The 18,389-nt window shown below is 38.3% G+C and overlaps 1 protein-coding gene across 7 annotated transcripts in view; it reads left to right on the top strand.

The window, feature by feature from the left end:
• Window positions 1–18,389, top strand: part of slc44a1b (solute carrier family 44 member 1b) — a 30,018-nt gene that overhangs the window by 3,715 nt on the left and 7,914 nt on the right. For 5 of the 7 annotated variants that reach the window (XR_005130948.1, XR_001859039.2, XM_017722533.2 and 2 more), the window contains exons 4-14: window positions 5,551–5,687; window positions 9,233–9,326; window positions 9,418–9,587; window positions 10,844–10,933; window positions 11,225–11,391; window positions 11,734–11,920; window positions 13,497–13,671; window positions 14,023–14,179; window positions 15,372–15,455; window positions 15,777–15,914; window positions 16,184–16,420. Coding sequence is in view for 5 of the 7 variants with exons in the window: in XM_017722533.2 (XP_017578022.1) it covers window positions 5,551–5,687; window positions 9,233–9,326; window positions 9,418–9,587; window positions 10,844–10,933; window positions 11,225–11,391; window positions 11,734–11,920; window positions 13,497–13,671; window positions 14,023–14,179; window positions 15,372–15,455; window positions 15,777–15,914; window positions 16,184–16,420 (1,636 nt within the window). In the remaining 2 variants the exon portion in view is untranslated. The remainder of the gene's footprint in view (window positions 1–5,550; window positions 5,688–9,232; window positions 9,327–9,417; window positions 9,588–10,843; window positions 10,934–11,224; window positions 11,392–11,733; window positions 11,921–13,496; window positions 13,672–14,022; window positions 14,180–15,371; window positions 15,456–15,776; window positions 15,915–16,183; window positions 16,421–18,389) is intronic. The other 2 variants (XM_017722536.2, XM_017722535.2) reach the window with 1 other exon arrangement.

Below are 18,389 nucleotides of genomic sequence, written 5' to 3'. Positions count from 1 at the left end.
TTTCTTTTCTTTTCTTTTTTCTTCTGTCCACATATTCTGCTTCCTCAAGCATCCTCTCTGTGCACCAGCAAGGGCACGGGCAGCACAGGGGAACAGCTCTGTGCTCTTCGATTATCACATCAATGCACATGTCAGGCAGCTGTGGCTTCACCTTTAGATGTCAGAGACCTGACAGAACCACACAGAGGCTTTAATAATTCAGAAAGACCCTGAAGGAGGCCACTGTCACACTCCGCATGCTCCTTAATGCCTGCCAGCCGGTGGGGGAGTGAGAGGTTTTTCTGGCCCTTTCATTTGCATCGCTGTCAAATGACTTTCTCCACTGTCAGTGTGTTTGGGCTTAAATGTGCTCACCACTTCGCCAGGAGTTTAGAGATGTGACTTGGCAGAAGCTGAGTGATTCATTAGAGGTGTTTTCACTGGTGATGAGTTTATTTAACAGCTTGAAGAATATCTAGGCGGAAGTATTCGTTTTTGCTGAGGCAGCCTTGGTAGATAGGAAACAGATTTTTTTGTTTTTGTTTGAATTGCATTGCTTCAGTGTCTTATTTGTAGAATTGATTTGGTAATTAGAAAATAGCCTTTATGTTAACTTTCTTGTTAAATGTTTTTTTTGTGCATCATTCATAGAACAGTAAAGGATTTATATGTGCTCATTTCAACTTTTTTTTATTTGTGTATTTAAAAAAAAAAAAAGTGTTTTTTTAAAAAATTTTTTTCCTCTTGTAGTAATAGAAAGGAGCCACACCGTATTAGAAGCACTATCTGTCTGGTTTGTTCCCTGTAGCCCCACACAAGATCTTTCTTATCAGCAGTAGTCAGCAATGTAGAGATCCAGGTTTTCCTTAATGAATTTCATTCTTCACTCCCCAAAGTTCTTTGCTGACTCATACAAGCGAAATCACATTGGTTAAATCAAACTTGGCATTCAGGTTTATGAATGTCATCTTTTATATTATGGAGCATTTTCCAGCTTTAACTCATCCAGTGCTGCGCTGGAGACCTTTCAGTCCTCTGGGTCTTTCTGACTCACTCCATCATTAGGCATTGTTAGAAATATTTGATACCTGACCAAAGACCTGCTTGATTAAAATAAAGTGAAACTGCGGATATTGCTACCTTGAGCTGATTTGATAAAGATGGCCTAGATTAACTTTAGCCTAGTTCTGGGACAGTCTGGAACCACTGGCTGTTGTGATACCGAGAAGCTACTATCATTAAGATAGAAAAATACACCTAGAGACAACTGTGAATTAGCCAATTAATTTCAGCGCGAGCTGCCTGACAGTACACAGTGCAGAGCAAAGCGATTAGCATTTTAGCACTCTCTTCAGCACATATTTAGAGCCCAGTGTATTAGAAATGCTCATTGAATTTGACCAGAATTAACAGCTACTTTTGAATGGACTACAAGCGGGCAGCAAACTTTTTGCCATGAAATTCTGTATTTTCATATGTGACTGCCAAGGATTAGTGTGCAGAATTCAGCCTGTAGAATGCTCCCTACATGGTCCCTAGTGCCACTACAATGATTATTTGTTTGCTTTGTTTATAAAAACAAATGCATCTAAAACGCTCTACAAGGAGTTATAATGTTCCTGTGATATATGCAGTTGTTCTGATTACAGTCTGCTGCGGGAAGCACAGGAGGTGCTGTGGCTTCTTTGATTTTGTTGTACCAAAACGAGAAGAAATCTCTTGCTCCACAGGCAGGACTTTAAATTATAGTGGTGCTGTGAAAGGAGCAACATGAGAAAACACATGAGTAATAGTTTGATTAGTTGAGTATGAGAATAATTGTTAGTTGCAGTCAATAATAATAGTAATCAATAGATTAGTCAGTAGTTTGTCAATAGTTTTTAACAGTGATCAACAAGTTAATCGATTATAGAAATAATTGTTAGTTGCAGTCATAAATAAGTCAAGAGATTAGTCAATAATTAACCAGTAATATGAGTCGATAGATTGATTAATTGACTATATAAATAATCATTAGTTGCTGTTAATAATAGTAATAGTTAATAAGTAGTGCTGTCAGTAACAATAATAGTACATAATTTGTCAACAATGAGTCATTAATAGTATCTGATATAATAATCTAATAGTAATATAATCTAATAGTGCCCTGCGATGGACTGGCGACCTGTCCAGGGTGTATCCTGCCTTCCGCCTGAGGACTGCTGCGATAGGCTCCAGCACCCCAACCCCCCCCCCCCCCCCCCCCCCCCCCCCGCGCGACCCTGAAGGAGATGCGGCCTTGAAAATGGATGGAGTCAGTAATAGTTATTAATAATAGATTAATCAATTATATAAATAACCAGGTGCAGTGAGTAACAATAACGGTCATTAGATTTGTCAGTGATTATCAAATAATAATAATAGTCATTAGATTAACCTAGTATATAAATAATCTTTAGTTGCAGTCAGTAATAATTATAGATATAAGTAGAATATAGAACTGATCTGTTATAGGAATATTCAGTCATAGAAATGGTTTCTAGTCTATAGTGTATCTTACTGACAGTGGTAATCTAGGACCCTTGCCTCAGGCAGCAGCAGTAGTGGACAGTGTGCTGGGCTCCTGTTTCTGGTGCTTCAGGAGTAGTGTTAGTGCTGCTGGTTTCTGATAGTGCAGATAACGAGGTGAGAGAGGGCCAGCAGGTAGCAGGCCCACTGCTGAGGGAAGGGCCCAGTGAATGACAGCTCACTGGGGCGAATGCAAATACCTGATGTAGGACTCCACTGAGCCGACAGCTGCCACGGGATTCAATTAGGGTCTGCACAGCTGTCAATTCACTCAATCTTTCTCTCTCTCTCTCTCTCTCTCTCTCTCTCTCTATCTCTCTCATTGCTTAGGGTATTACTGATTTTATTGTATGAAGCAACTCTGTGATGGTCAACTGATTTCTGTTTCATGGTCATGGCAAACAGCACTGCTGTCTGCTCTCCCACACAGCAGCGCTTGCCTGAGGAAGGTTGGTAGTGTTGCTATTGAGGGCAGTAAGTGGGAAGCTATTGTTGAGTAAAATAAACACCGCAGGAGTAATTGGTGGTTATAGGATTAAAATTTAATAGCTAAGGCTTATAGATGGTTGAAGTTAATTCAGTTGGCACAGATTAACATAACTTCATTCATTCAGTTTTAATGCTGTCCATGACACTGGCCATGTGATACCCTGACCGCCAAATAGTGTTGCTGTTTTCTTATGTGATGAAAAACTTTTAGAATCAGACCAATGAATTATGAACATATTTTCTCACAAACAAGGAATGTATGATGAATCCTGATATAAGGCTACACATATAAAACAAAAATTTATTTAAAAAAAATATAGTTTTATATGTAAAATATTTACAATTCCTCTATTTCAATGTACCTGTTTGTCTCTAGCTCTAACAGTTCTTTAATAGAAGTTGCAGTTATCAGCAGCCATGACCAAAAAATGATGCCATTTTACTTACTTCTCACTCATCGCTCACTGGCACAAGCAGAGAAGCTCTATTGACAGTGCAGAGCTTTCAGTTGATACCAATTTTATACATGTAGAAGAAGAGACCATTTATCATGAATTGAATATAATGAAAACTCGTCATTGTGTGTATAGTTTTGTTTTGCTAAAAAAACACTTTTACACTTTTTCGTCATTGTTCTACATTGAGACAAACAGACAAAAGTTGGAAGTGCGGATTCAAACCTGTCAATGCAGAATGCAAATTGAAGGTAAAAGTAATTTACTACATAACTAGTTATATAATTTAATATCTTATTATTTTATTCTATTTTGATAGCACAGGAAAATGCAGTGATAATTATAGCCTCCTGAAGGTTACATTGATTAACGCTGTAAGCTGTCCACAATGAAAATCACATTTGAAATAATAAAAAGCAGTTTTTGTCAAAATATCTGTATTTACAGTGTGCTGTTATTTTTATTTGGGATGCACTGATATGGAAATTGTGGGCCGATGCCAATATCCAGTATTTTTTCACACACATATCTGCTGATGCAGATAACAGTGCAATTACATAAACATGTATAAAATATAGAAATATGGTTTGTCTACCTGAATAGGTATTACAGAGAAATATAGCATTTATTTCTGTAGGTTTACAAAGTAAACCACAGTACAGTGAATAAGAAGCAGACGTCGCACAGTAGCTCAGCATCATCTGCTCTTCCGGACTGGAATAAATACATCATCAAATATGACTTTGAAATGTTTATAAAATCTAAAGTCGGTCCAGTGGCATTTTTCAAATCAAATATCTGGTGATATTCCAATATCAGTGCTTATCACTAATTTTCATGGTAGTCATTTTGTATGTGTGTTAAAGGTCAAGCTTAGAACAGTTCAAATGGTTTTGTTGTGTAGTCAAGCTAACATCAACTGTACCTGGTTTAAATTACATACCACAACATAGTCCAGCTCAGTAGCATAGCATTTTAAAGTGGAAATTTTATGATATGTAGTGACTCTAAACAAAGTGTGCTACACTTTGTCATTAGGTTAAATGGAATTTTTGCCAGTGTTCTTTAAACGTTGTTCAGTCTGACAACTGTTGCTATGAAAGATGATGTCGTGGGCGGAGCATGAGTAGGTCAACAACTGTCTTTCACAGTAGGTAAGATGTTTCAGTTGTTTGCTTGTGGATTATTTGGACTGCAGGTCAGTAGAAGTCTAGTCTGACATGCATTCAGACAAGCCTGAGAGAACACAAAGGGGCTGTGGGTAGAGTACTTCATCTCATCTCAGCCACGCATCAAACCTATTCGGCACAACAGTGTTGACAGTCCTGTTTTAGCTTTCGAGCTCCCTTTCTTGGTCTCGTTTTCTCCTTCTCGGCAGTCGCATGTGTCTTCAGCGTCTGACAGGCTGCTTTTGTGCTGAGTATACAGGACAATGGGCCTCACGGCTCCGTGTGGGCGCAGTGCCCACTCCACAGCTTATAAAAGACCAAGGCAAGGCCACGGTCACGATGGAGAGCTTGGCTAGTAACAAACCAAGTGTAGAAACAAGCCATTGCTTCACCTCTCTGCCAAAAAAACTGGGGTGAGCCAGCACTCCTGGGATGAAAATATGTGCTGCCTGGTGACGATTTTTATCACACAATGCTGAGGACTGCATTCTACGCTCTATTTTGGTGCCTGATCTATTCAGCTGAGATGAATCGGTTCTTGTCAGTTTGAATAGCTTCTTTCTTTAAAGATTTTGTTTATCAGTTTGGATAACGGATAACCCGTGGCTCTTTGGTGTTGGTAAATAATTATTACACAGTTATTAATTGTAATACTAATGTAAATTATTCAGCAACTTCTATAAAACCTGTATGTATGTAGTGTAGTTGAGCATGAATAATTGAAGTGTCCAAATACAGACCCCTAAGGCCAGTTTCTCAGGTCTGGATTATGCCTCGACTTCTAATAGATTATGGTATCAGTGGTGAATCACTATGGGAAATTCTAGTCCAAGGCTAAATGTCTGGAAAACTCTCTCTTTGTGCTTAAGGGGTTAAAATATATTTTATTTCATTTGACTTTTTGTTTACAGATATGTGTTCTTCCTGGATCCCTGCAACATAGACATTGTTCAGAGGAAGATTAAGTCGATGGCCCTCTGTGTGTCACAGTGTCCCACTGAGGAGATGAAGTCGTATGGGGACCTACGGCGCTTCGCCATGATTAACGGTGAGTCACTCAGTTAGACCCATCATACTTCTCAGAGGAAGCCTCATGATTCACTGGATAGCAACACAAACCAAGCACTCCAGAGGCAGCATCAAGAGTCAGTCCTCTCAGTAAATCAGCTGAGACCAAAATGGGTTGTTATTTACAATGAAACTAAGAGCAGGTATAAGTAGTAGTAATTTCATCAGTTACAAACACAGGTTTATAGAGCACTATAACGAACGTGATTGTGAATGTGTATTAGTGGTTTTAGGTATGATGGAAGCTGCTGCATCAGGTAAATAAGTATAAGTATAAGGCATAAGTAAATGCTGCGGTCATTCAAAATGAAAGCACATCCAGTCGCCTGCAGTAAAGGTGATTTGTGCATAAACAGTCAGCCTTAAAGCAAAAAGCACTATGATGCATTGAATCTCTGTGAGGTACTAAGGTGAGGCTTATGTGGTGATAACTGTGCATTGTCAGCCATAGACACTGACTTAAATGAAGGTTGACATCACAGGTTTTATTGTACTTTGAAATGTGAAATAAAATATCTACAATACTGTGCAACAGTCTTTGGCCATCTGAGAAAATGAGATGTGAAGCTATGTTCTAGGGCAATAAGCAATAAATTGTTACAAAAATATCTTTAGAATATATACAAGTAAACAATATGTTGTAATTTTATGCGTATGAGTGTGTGGTCTTGGCCATTTTTTAAGCTTTTTTTGCCATTACCATCTAATATGTTTGAACATGCAGACAATACAAATAATTCTTATTTGTTGTTTAGGGTGCATATAGTGCATATAGTGCTAACATATATATATAGTGCATATAGTGCTGTAGTGCATACAGGCCTAGAAAGTAATAGTAATAATAATAACAAAGGAACCTTAAGAGTAACCAAGACTCAGAAGGGCAACCCATCCTCCTCTGGTCATCCTATGGTCCACAGCGCATGGCAAAACAATAACACAACAGTGTAACTGAAGATTTAGTTTAGATAATTAATACACATCAGTGAATATAGAAAAAGAAATAAGCCTAACATTGGAAAGTTATTAATTTAACCAATAATCAATTTGTGATTTCATCCATCTGTGTTCTCAATACAATGTGCATTACGCAGCTACATCATACAACCATTGGGGTGCTATCTGTACCATTGGCTAGCTGTCTGGCTTCCTTCTGTGTCAGTTGCCTAGCAGGAAGAAAATGGCCTCAAGGTTCCACTCTAGAGCGCTTGTAGTTTTTCAAATCTTCTTCCCACTGTTAAGGTACATGATCAGAAGGGGGTTATCCTTGTTTTAAACCAGAAAAATCTAATTCTAGAAGCTATTGTGGCACCATTGTAGGCAAGTAAGTAAGTTCACAACAAATGTAGTAGCAATAGATAAATGGTTACATCTTTTATTTTGGCAGAAGTGTCCCTTTACATTTGTTTTTAAAAGAAGGTTCAATGGTGAAAGGTCTAGACCCAAAGGGGGCTCATTTAGAGTGCTCCAGCAATGAATGTGGTGTTCCTTGGATAGCAGCCTACATTTAACTGCTGGTCAAGGACGTTGATGCAGGTCATCATCACAGATGCCACCATCACGTCACGGCATTGAATCGTAAACTGCAGCTTCGTCCTCTGTTGAAACAAAGACTTTTCTTATGAGTGCAGTGGTGACCCGTAGCATATTGTCTTCCTTCACACTGTATCTCCATTCACTGGCACTTACGCACACACGCACAGTCTCAGCACCTAAAGCACACACACACAGGAGTGTACTGACTGAACAAAGACTCTATTGACCCTCTCTCCTGCAGCAAGTTTGTTGTTTACAGTCCAGTGGTTCAGCCCTGTGAGTCCACTCTGCAATCTGTAGGCTCTGACACTTGCCCTCTGGCTCCGAGACAGGCATGATTGACGTGTTTCTTTGTTTCTTTATAAATAGTTTATCGTATCACTGTTGATCTGTGATGATTTGAGTCAGTGGGCACTTTAGCTTGACTTTTAACACAAGCATTTAAAGGTCATATATCTTTAAGGCAGGCTACAACTGTCAACACAACCGTTAGCAGAAGAAATGATTTGCATCCTTTGACTTTGAGATTCCTAAAGGCATTGCTGTGCAATGAGCATTAGTAGATAACTGTGAGAAGTCTTTAATGCAAATGTTTGACTAGACATGTTAATGTGGTTAATGATGAATGCAAGCTAGTAGCTGCCAGGTCTGTGTGATTTGGACAAAAATGTTCAGTAAAGCTGTTGGATATCGTGACGATGTTATGAGAAGCAATAAATTATGAGCAAAATAGAGTGCCTCTTAATGGATGTGCCACAATTACTGTCTTTTTGTTTGTTGTGCAAACAGAAATCTAATTAAACTCTCCTAAACAAATAGCAAATATGCAAAACCTACAAATGCATCTTTGACTATTGTAAAAAAAACAAAGATTATGAAAAACTAATCGCTATCTACACCAGAACTGCAAGCACTTTTTTTGTGGACAGTAAGGCTGAATAAGGACACACACTGTCACTGCTATGAAGCGCTGCTCTTATGAAGCATAAAAAGCTGCTGAGAATCTGTAGCCTATGATATGTGAGTGAGTTTCATAAGCTTCTTCAGTTTAAAATAGTCAGGATTCCCTCAAGAACTTTCTCTACAAATAAATAGGATTTTTATTTTCACTACAAGTGCCTGCTATTTTAAACAAGTATTTAATTCCTTAAAAAGGTCCTTATGATGATGCATGTTTGTTGTGACAGTAGTTTTTACAGCTTAATTTTACAAAACAGTAATTCATTTTACACACGTTCCTGAGAGTCAGAGTTATCATCATATTAGTATTTTTATGGACTGATAGTTCAGGATAGAGATGTGCACAGGACTTCTGTGACTGCTCTTAACGATCTGTTTGTTTTGACAACTCACATCATGAAAATGATATAATTAGATTAATCATGCAACCTTTATGATGATGTTTTTGACAACGGTAATGGTGACTATACGATGACTGAACTATTACTTCTAAATTAGAAAACTTCTGTGCTGTACAATCATTCATATCCAGATTCTGTAATAATTGCTGCATACATAATTAACATTAATGTTAATTATAATTTAGATTGTAGCCTATGCATTGTAGATTATATGCAGCAAAAATTATAGCGAAGATTTATGGTTTTTGCAAAATCAGGGGCCTCATGAAAAGTACTGAGGTTGTGTAATAGCTTTCTGAGAGGTAGTTTTTAGAGGTATAAATGCTTTGGGTGTCTGGTTCCTATTGTTAAATATGTTGAACCTGAAAATATGAAAGCTTCCTAATGGCAGTCTCAGTGTGCTACGGACATTATAGTGTGTGATTGTGTTTTTATAAATCATTCTTACAAAACTGTTGAGAATCTTACGATCGAATTAAAGCTGATATTCGGTTACTGTTTATAAATGAGGCTGCAGGATCTTATCAGTTTTATTCTGTACAGATACCTAGGTTGATTCGTCCATTTGCTCTTGGTTTTACCACACCTGCCTTTGTATCACTCTCTGCTCTCTCTTTTTGTATTTCAGGCTCTGAGCTCTGTTCCTATGAGCTAGCTGGCCATAAGTACCCGAGCCTTCCAGAGCGCTTTGATAAGTGTCCCAAACTTCCAGTTCCACAGAGGTAAAACTCTCATTTCGCTTCTCTTAAAGACAAACCTGCCTCAGTCTCCTCTTCTGCTTACTCTGCGCTGTCCTGCCCTCTCTTTCTGCAGTAAAGCTCTGCCGGTGTTTAACCGTTGCACGCCTGTGGACATCTCCTGCTATTCTAAGTTTGCTGAGGCGGTGGTGACCTTTGTCAGTGATAACACAGTGCTCCACAGACTGATCGCTGGGGTGGTGGCCAGTAAAGAGATCATTGTTGGGCTCTGTCTGTTAGCGTTAGGTAACTGCATTCACTGTCTTTCTGCTGCTGAAACATGGCCCTGTCACACCAGGATGAGACTAGAATATTAATACTAGTGCAAGTGGAGTTCAGGCCGGCCCAGTAACGTGACTCAATGATATGAATAAAGATGTTTTTCTAGGGAACTTCTAGTTTAGATTTTTCTCTGACTCAGAGTCTCTACATTTTGAGTTATCTGCAAATATAGTCTGATATGATATTAATATTTTCATAGATAACACAGATACTTACGCTTCAAAAAGTAAAACCTGTCAAATTTAAATTTGGAAAAGGAGGATTCCAGTTTTTCGAAATTTAACTGTTGAAATGTAAACAAAGTCGTTCGGTTTTGATTGGTGAATTGGCTAGGGTTGAGAAACTTAACTGATGTCTACAACACAAATATAGTCATTTAACTGCACAACTCCTTGCGCATTCCTGTCCACCATGAACGGATAAAAGAAAACAGATTTTATGCCAAAACTTTATCTCAAAACTATCGTGAAATAATGTCTCAGGCATCAGACAGCATATTTGTAACCATTTCACCTTAAAGCTTTGAGTTCTCTAGAATGGAGCATTGTATATCGAATCACTCTGAATGAGTTTGATTACATATGAACCATTTTATTATGCTGGAATTTTGAAAATTCAGTGGAGTTCCCCTTTACATAAAGTAAAATGTAACCCTCTTTAATCTGTGTTGTTTTTTAGAGTACTTTATAGTATCTTGAATAAAATACTTTCATATTCAAATTGCACTAACACATGTGAAGTAGCCTATTTCTTTTTCTCTGCTTTGAATGTACCGTTACTCTTTGGCTAAATGCAGTCAATTACTGTGCATTTAGTTTGGCCAGTTTATCAAATAATCAAAAGTGAAATGGGATAAAAATAGAAATGAACAATGACTTAATATACCTGGTACCTATTAAAATGTGGTGATTGGCTCCGATTCTGTGCCCTCAGATTTGGAAACTTGTACTGGTTACCTTTAACAGCAGTAGATCAGCAGTAATTTTCTTTAGATTTGAGATATTACTTCTATTTTAGCTTTGTCTGTGCTCTGTGAAGGCTTACATACAACATGTTGATAATAAAATATAAAAGTAATAACATAAACAGGGAGTTACAGGACTCTAGCAGTGATTTAAAGAAGAAGGCTTTTCATTACTAATATGAGTTAAAGGTCTGTTGCAACTCAAGTCTCTCAGTCTTTCTCTAACGTGCATGTGTGGACTGTGTGTACACTGCAGTGCTGTCCATGATTCTGATGGTGATCATACGCTACATCTCTGCTGTCCTGGTGTGGATTCTCACATTTATCGTGGTGCTGGGCTCTCTAGGCAAGTCTCTTCTTTCTGCCCATTCTCTCTTCTGGTCTCAAGCTCTGAGTGGGTCTCCTTCGGGCTGGAAAACGTCCATTTGGAACAGTCTGTATTTGTGTCGAGTGCCTGCAGTGAATTTGAATTACCTTGGCTAAACTGTTAGAATCATGTGCTGTAGCCTCCTTCTAAATATCTTTCTGTTAAAATCAGTTAGCAGTTCTTTTCGCATGTATGGGGCTGATTTTAGACGTAGCTTGATAATTCCAGTGAATGTGTGAAAATCTGAAGGTGCGTGTTGTGTGTTTGTAGGAGGCACCAGTGTTCTGTGGTGGTTATATATAGACCACAGACTGACGATGAACGAGACTGTGGCTAAAGATTTAAAGGAAGTAAAAGAAACGAATGGGGAAACAGAGGCTTCCAAAGACCACATGCAAGCCCTCCTGGTCTATGCCATCTCAGCAACTGTGTTCACGGTGAGTCACAGAGACTGAGAGATTGAAGCTGAGAGGATGTATAAATAATGAATATGGAATATGAACTCGTTTCTGATCCTGAACACAATATCACAATATCCATGCAGTCTTAAAGTGGAGCACTCAAACACTCATACATTCTTTAAGTTCTTGGAGGAAACTGTAGGTCTCTTTCTAATTTTTTCTTTTTTATCTTCCCCCTCTGTTTATTTCTGTATTCTCTCTCTCTCTCTCTCTCTCTCTCTCTCTCTCTCTCTCTCTCTCTCTCTCTCTCTCTTGCGCTCTCTCGCTTTCTCTTTCTCTCTCTCTCTCTCTCTCTCTCTCTCTCTCCGTCTCTCTCAGGTGATTCTGCTACTGCTGATGTTGTTTATGAGGAAGCGGGTGGCTCTGACTATCGCTCTGTTCCACGTGGCTGGGAAGGTGTTTATCCACCTGCCTCTGCTTGTACTGCAGCCTTTCTGCACCTTCCTTGCCCTGTTCCTCTTCTGGGTCTACTGGATCTTGGTGCTCCTCTTCCTCGGAACCACTGGTGAGGTCTTGGCCTGCTCTTGGCCTTCTTTGTCAGGAAGGACCATTGGAAAGAAATGAAAATTTTTGGGATGAAAATATTTGATGTTGGGCAGTGACTACTTCAACACCACCAATGAACCGGTTAGCCAATAATGACAACCCACTGTATTATTACAGTGTTAACATGGTGTGTTAACAGCTATTAAAATATCATCTACACACTGCTTTTACTTATTGCCCTTTTTTGTATGTAATGGGAGTCTGCTGTTTCACTAAAACACAGCAAAACAGACTGATTTGGAAATTTGAACACAAAATACCGTCTTACTGAAAACGACAAACACATGTAAAATGTATCCAAACCTAATGTAAACACATTTTTTTCTATGAAGGGAAATGATGAAAAATAAGAGATTATAAACAAAAATCCTACAGTGCTACAGTATTTGTATCAACTATTTTTTTTGTTTTAATAAGTTTATTAAGTTTATTTATTAGCTTATTAAGTTTATTGGCTATTACAATGTTATATTGATATTAGTATCGAAATGTTCATATCAGTTGATTTTAAAAAGCTGAATTTAAAAAGCGCCTGGAGGGAGATGACATTTGTTAACCTTCACAAATCCTTGGCATGGTGGTGGCCCTTTTTTGCCTGACTGTGTGAAATGTCATTATCATGAGAGGAATTTTGATATTTATGTATTAATATTTCCAAAGCATTATTCAGCACATCTCACTAGGCTTGAGCAAGTTGGTGATGTTATTGAGTATCACCAATGGATGGCTATCAAATTGGACTCGTCATATTGCTCACCCCAGACACAGCTCCAGTTTTGTATCCAATAAGAGTAAATGTAGCAGCCATAGTAGTAATAGTAACTATAATAGTAGCTTAAGAATAAATGTCTTGTCCTGAAGTGATGTGTGTAAGTTTACTTATTTATATTTAAAAAATAAAAGCAAAAATTTGTTCGAGACAATCTCTGTTCAGGTTACTTACTCAGATCTCTGTTCAGGACAGTAATCTTTCAGTCTGCTTGCCTGGCATGCTGGAGAAATAGTTAATGTTGATCTCTTGCCCATAAAAAATAATCAGCTGCAAAAACAGTAGGCTGAAAGATCTAAGTTTTTTTTTTGACAGGTACCAGTTTATATGCTACTAAAAGGCATATGTGTATGGAAACTATAGCAAAAATACCCAAACGTGCTAAGAGCAAAGTTTGCCTAGCCAAAGCACAAGCATTACTACATTACCTGCCATGCTGAAAGTGTGCTTATGCGTAATAATACAATTGTTGAACAGCCGTGGCTACATTCAGTTTTGTGTGAACTCAAAATTTTAAGTCAACTAGTTTACTTTTTTTAAGTTGAACATTGTCTCATTTTTACAGTGTAGGAGCAGCAATCTGACAGTGTTACAGTATATTTCACAATATCTAATAAACCCGCATCTCACCTCAAAAGAGACGAGATCTAGTCGGAATTCCCTTTTGTTATCGATTCAATATTTTGGGAAGTGCAGTCGAAACGTCAGTGGGAGTGTAGATGGTTTTCTCAAACTTCAGCTCTTATCTCTCTGTCTGTGGTTGCAGGGATTCCTGAGAAGAACGAGGAGACGGGACTGACGGAGTTCAGGCTGAGTGGTCCGCTGCAGTATCTGACCTGGTACCATGCTGTGGGTCTCATCTGGATCAGCGAATTCATCTTGGCATGTCAGCAGATGACTGTAGCTGGAGCTGTGGTCACATACTACTTCACCAGGTCTCGGTAGCAACAGTGCAGTGCCACTTTAACTCTGTAACACACACATCCTCAACTAGCAATCAGTGGAGAGACCATTTTTCAAAATTAACCTAAAAAAAACACTTTCAAATGAAAACAACTCTATAAGGCCACACCCACTAAAATGGGTTTCTGTTCTGAAACTCTGTGCTAGTCGTGGTCCTTTAATATTTAAACCAACCCTCAGAAACAGCCAGCTGAGTAAAGTATGTCTGATAGGCTGTTGTGCAGTTTTGTCTTGGCACATTATTCTTTATGTTAATTTCCTTCTCCAGCTCTTAGATTGATGCCATCATTTGATGCATGGTTGAAAATAACTCCTCTGACTGTTTGTAGGGACAAGAACAAACTCCCTCTGACTCCCATCCTGTCATCTGTGTTGCGTTTGATGCGTTATCACCTGGGCACTGTGGCCAAGGGCTCTTTCATCATCACCCTGGTCAAGATCCCACGTCTCATACTCATGTACATCTACAACCAGCTCAAAGGAAAGGTCAGCACAAAATGCTCAGCTCTCTAGACAAAAAAATTCTGGTCATTCAGATCTGGTAGGTCTATGAACACTTAATATTGGATCTCTTTTAGTCTAAACTAGTGGTTCTGAAACTGGTACTTTGGGCCCCTAGATGGCCCAACTTGTAACATGTAGTGACATAAATAGTAGAAAAATACATATGGACCCCTAATAAGACCCCTATTCTAATTAGTGATTTCAGCGGCTTAAAGGTGCACTTATTGCCTGAAACTGGTGTACAGTTGCATTGCATTGTATAATCTTCATAGAAAATCATTGTCCATAAAATGGCATGCTCTGGGCAGCCACATGAACTCAAGGTCACCATGTCCAATGCCAACCTGGCACCGAGTTGTTCAGCTGTGGAATATAAACCTGCTATTAATACCATTGATTTCAGATTAAATGTTGATAGAGCGGGTGTCTGCAGATTTTTGAATATTTAGTGTCCTGTTCTTGTCATCTTTTAGTATCACGAATTTAAGAAATTATCTTTTCATTCTGGATCCAATTGTGACACAAATGAAGTACGTCAGCATGGCTGAATGTGACGTACATTACTGTGCAAAAGTTGAAGACGTTTATTGAATTTTCAGTCAAAATGCCATTTAGTGCAAGTCTTTGATTTTTCAGCATCAAGAAAAGGCAGAAAACCTATTTTAGTGAAAATTGCACAGAAGCCTCAACAGCTGAAAAATAATATCATTTTTCTGTATTTTGCTTTTTTGATGTTGAGGCTATGGGGCTTACCAGTACATTGCTCTGATAACACCAGCAGCTTCTTTATTTGATGTGCAAATTTCCTTTTCTCAGTAACAGCTTTACAGCTACACATCCTTTCAGACCCATAGCATAGGGGTTTTTTCTTTTGTTTTTTTTTTACTTTTTAGTCATTTTTTTAACTCCAGTTTTGGCAACTCACATTTATTTATTTGTTTGTCTTTTACTTCTTCTTTCCTTATGCAAGTAGCCTATAGATTAATTTATATATTATATCTTTTATATATTTCTTTTTATATAATAACTTGTACTTGATGGATGGTTTGACTGGACATTAAACAAGTGAGAGGTGATTTCTGACTTTTGCACAGTACCTTACGTGAAGTGCTGTAAGGAAGTGTGTGAGTGTGTGTTTTGTTATTGTTACTCAGTCTCTGCTCATCTCCAACAGGAGAACGCGTGTGCGCGCTGTTTGCTGAAGGCTTGTATTTGCTGCCTGTGGTGTTTGGAGAAGTGCCTCAATTATCTGAACCAGGTACCATGGGAAATTTTTCCATACAGTGGGTTGGGTTAATTTATTGTGGAATATGTTTTTCAAACCGTTACCAGTAGTACAAGCAGTGACTGGACAGATATAGAAAATGCTCCAAATCTTGTAGGAAGTGTAAAATCTTGAAAAATAATTTGTGTTTTAATACGCTTCCTAGAAGTGTACAGCCACTGTTTTTGCAATAGAAAATTATAAATGCATTGCTATCGTATTAATAGATCTATGAATATGTATGGCTGACATTATGTTGACTTTCAACAAGGCCTTTCTTTAAAACACTGCTGTGTCTGTTCACCTCCTGTCCAGAATGCATATGCAGCAACAGCGATCAACAGCACCAGTTTCTGTACATCGGCGCGGGATGCCTTTGTGATTCTTGTGGAAAATGCTCTAAGGGTGGCAGCCATCAACACCGTGGGAGACTTTGTGCTCTTTTTGGGCAAGGTGAGAAGACTAGGAGCTCAGTTTGTGTCTTCACTCAATTTGTATCTAAATATAAGATTATAAAACTATAAAAACTATAAAAGTTTGACTTCCATCAAATTTAGCCAGTTTTTATATGGTTGGTACATCATGGTCATCATTTCTAACCTCACAGTAAAATGGAAAAAAAATATACATGATAAGAAGCATGCATAGGCCACTGCATTGTTAAGAGAAGCATTAAGGGAATTATAATATTACTGGAAATTAGTAAATTTGTTTGTGTGTAGGTCCTGATTGTGACATGCACAGCGTTTGCGGGGGTGCTGGCGCTGAACTATCAGAGGGACTACACGGAATGGGTGCTGCCGCTCATTATCGTGTGTCTGTTCGCCTTTCTGGTGGCCCACTGCTTCCTGTCCATCTTCGAGATCGTGGTTGATGTTCTCTTCCTTTGCTTTGCCATCGACACCAAATATAATGACGGTACACCTGGCAAGGAGTTCTACATGGACAAGGCCCTAATGGTAAGTCACTGTTCAGGTTTGATTGAATTACAATTTCTGTAATTTAAAGAAGCATTCCAGTGAAAAGTTAAAGATGTTATTTGTTGTGTTATGCAATATTATCTAGCGCAACATTGCATGTCTCAGCTTTGAAAGAATTCAAGGGTTTTTTATTATTCTTCTGTTCATCAATGCACCCAGCTCAGTACCCAGCATGCACCATGAAAATACACCAAACAACCATTGGGAATCCCTGTGGTGTCAACTACGCCTGACTGGTAGCTTATCCACTGAGCTATAGGTTAATAATTTCAGTTAACATTACAACTTTCAATTCTAGTATCAAACAAATTGTTAAAAGCAGTGATTCTATTTTATTTAGTGCAAAATGATTATGATTAAGTGTTTTATCTCACTCTACAATCTCACTCTACAGACTATTGTCACACCACTGTAGGATGCAAGTATGCATTTTTACAATAGCTGCAGCAATGGTTACATTTTTTATCTGGATTGGTCCTCCTAACAAATTACATGAAACATCTGCACTGAAATTAAATGATTGAACTAGAATTCAGTGGCTGTTCTTCGATTAACTTCAGTCTAATACCTCCTTGAATGTTTTGGTTTTTTAAATGAGAAAACTTTAAATGTCTGTCTCACAGATAAGAAGGTACGTGTTTAGCTGAAGTATTCAGCACTCACGGTAGCAGGTTTTTGTATCTGGCAAATTCCAAAGTCTCTGCTGTCTTGGATACAGAACAGATATTTTAAGATTCAGATGGTGTCCTAGATACCTTCTGAGGGTAACATCAAACTTCTGTTCTTGAAAGAGTTTTCTTTTGTTAGGTATTTAGGCGTGTATAAAGGTGTACTTTTATGCAATGCTCAACCTTGAATAAACAGAGTTAAACTGTGTAATGCTCTGTGTAGTCAGTAGTAAGGGCTGTTGAAAAGAGAATTTTTAATTTGGAAGCGTGATGGAAGCACATGACTGCATTTCCGAGTGGTTGTGAATAAGCAAATGATTACAACCTTTTGAATATTCGTAAATAGAATGTTGAATATGTACAAGATGTAAATTGCTGAATTCAACTGAACTTGTATGATAGTTAGAATCTAGTTCATAAATTACAGGAAAGAAGGCACAGCCAGGGAATAGTACCATCCTTTGCCTTCAGAACAGCTTCAGTCCTTCTTGGAATGCTGTCATGCAAGGCCAGAACTGTGTGTGCGCATTGGACCGTTCTTCAAGAAAAGAAGGAAAGCCCCCAGCCCTTTGAGAGATGAACGAGGTCACAAGCTGAGACTTGATCAAGCTTAGCTAGGTTGCCTGGATGAGGGTATGTGATGCTGAAAGACCTGATTGATTCTGATTGAAATGCCCCAGGTTAAATGACCTTTGATCTGCTCTGGTGTACCATCAAAAGATGTTTCATTACAACAATTAGGAGATGAATGCAGTGAAAATATCTGCACACAAGACCTTACTGTGAAGATTCTGTGCTGTTTAGATCTGGTGACTATGGATGCCATAGAATGCATTTGGCTACATCCTTGTGTTCAAGAGCCCCTGCTGAAGTTACCAACTCCATGTGTCTTTGTGGGATGTGGAAACATCAAAAGAAACACCTTATTTTTCTTTTGAGTTCCTTTATTTTTTTCCAGGGCGGGTGATAGATTTATTTTTACCATCCAAGTTACCGGAGTTGTTGTGCATACATGGTATTGTCAATTGTAGGCAGGGCTGGACTAGTATCAACATGCATATTTATTTTTTAAATCACAGTGAATAAAAAATGAATGATTATATCGTCGCTGTCCAATGAAAAAGATGCATCTCCATTTTTTGCGATTTTTACTTTTCTGGATAATTTGAGCTCAGCAGCTGTCCTTTACATTCTGTGAACATTCCATGATGATTGTGCCTATAGAAATGCTCCAAAGTTGCTTAGACTGAAAACTTTTTCCATTAACTTACATTGAAAGT

Source organism: Pygocentrus nattereri, chromosome 11 (assembly GCF_015220715.1).
Source record: "Pygocentrus nattereri isolate fPygNat1 chromosome 11, fPygNat1.pri, whole genome shotgun sequence".
Lineage (NCBI taxonomy): Eukaryota > Metazoa > Chordata > Actinopteri > Characiformes > Serrasalmidae > Pygocentrus > Pygocentrus nattereri.
Note: the sequence above shows the minus strand (reverse complement) of the source record. Positions and strands in the feature narration are given on the sequence as shown.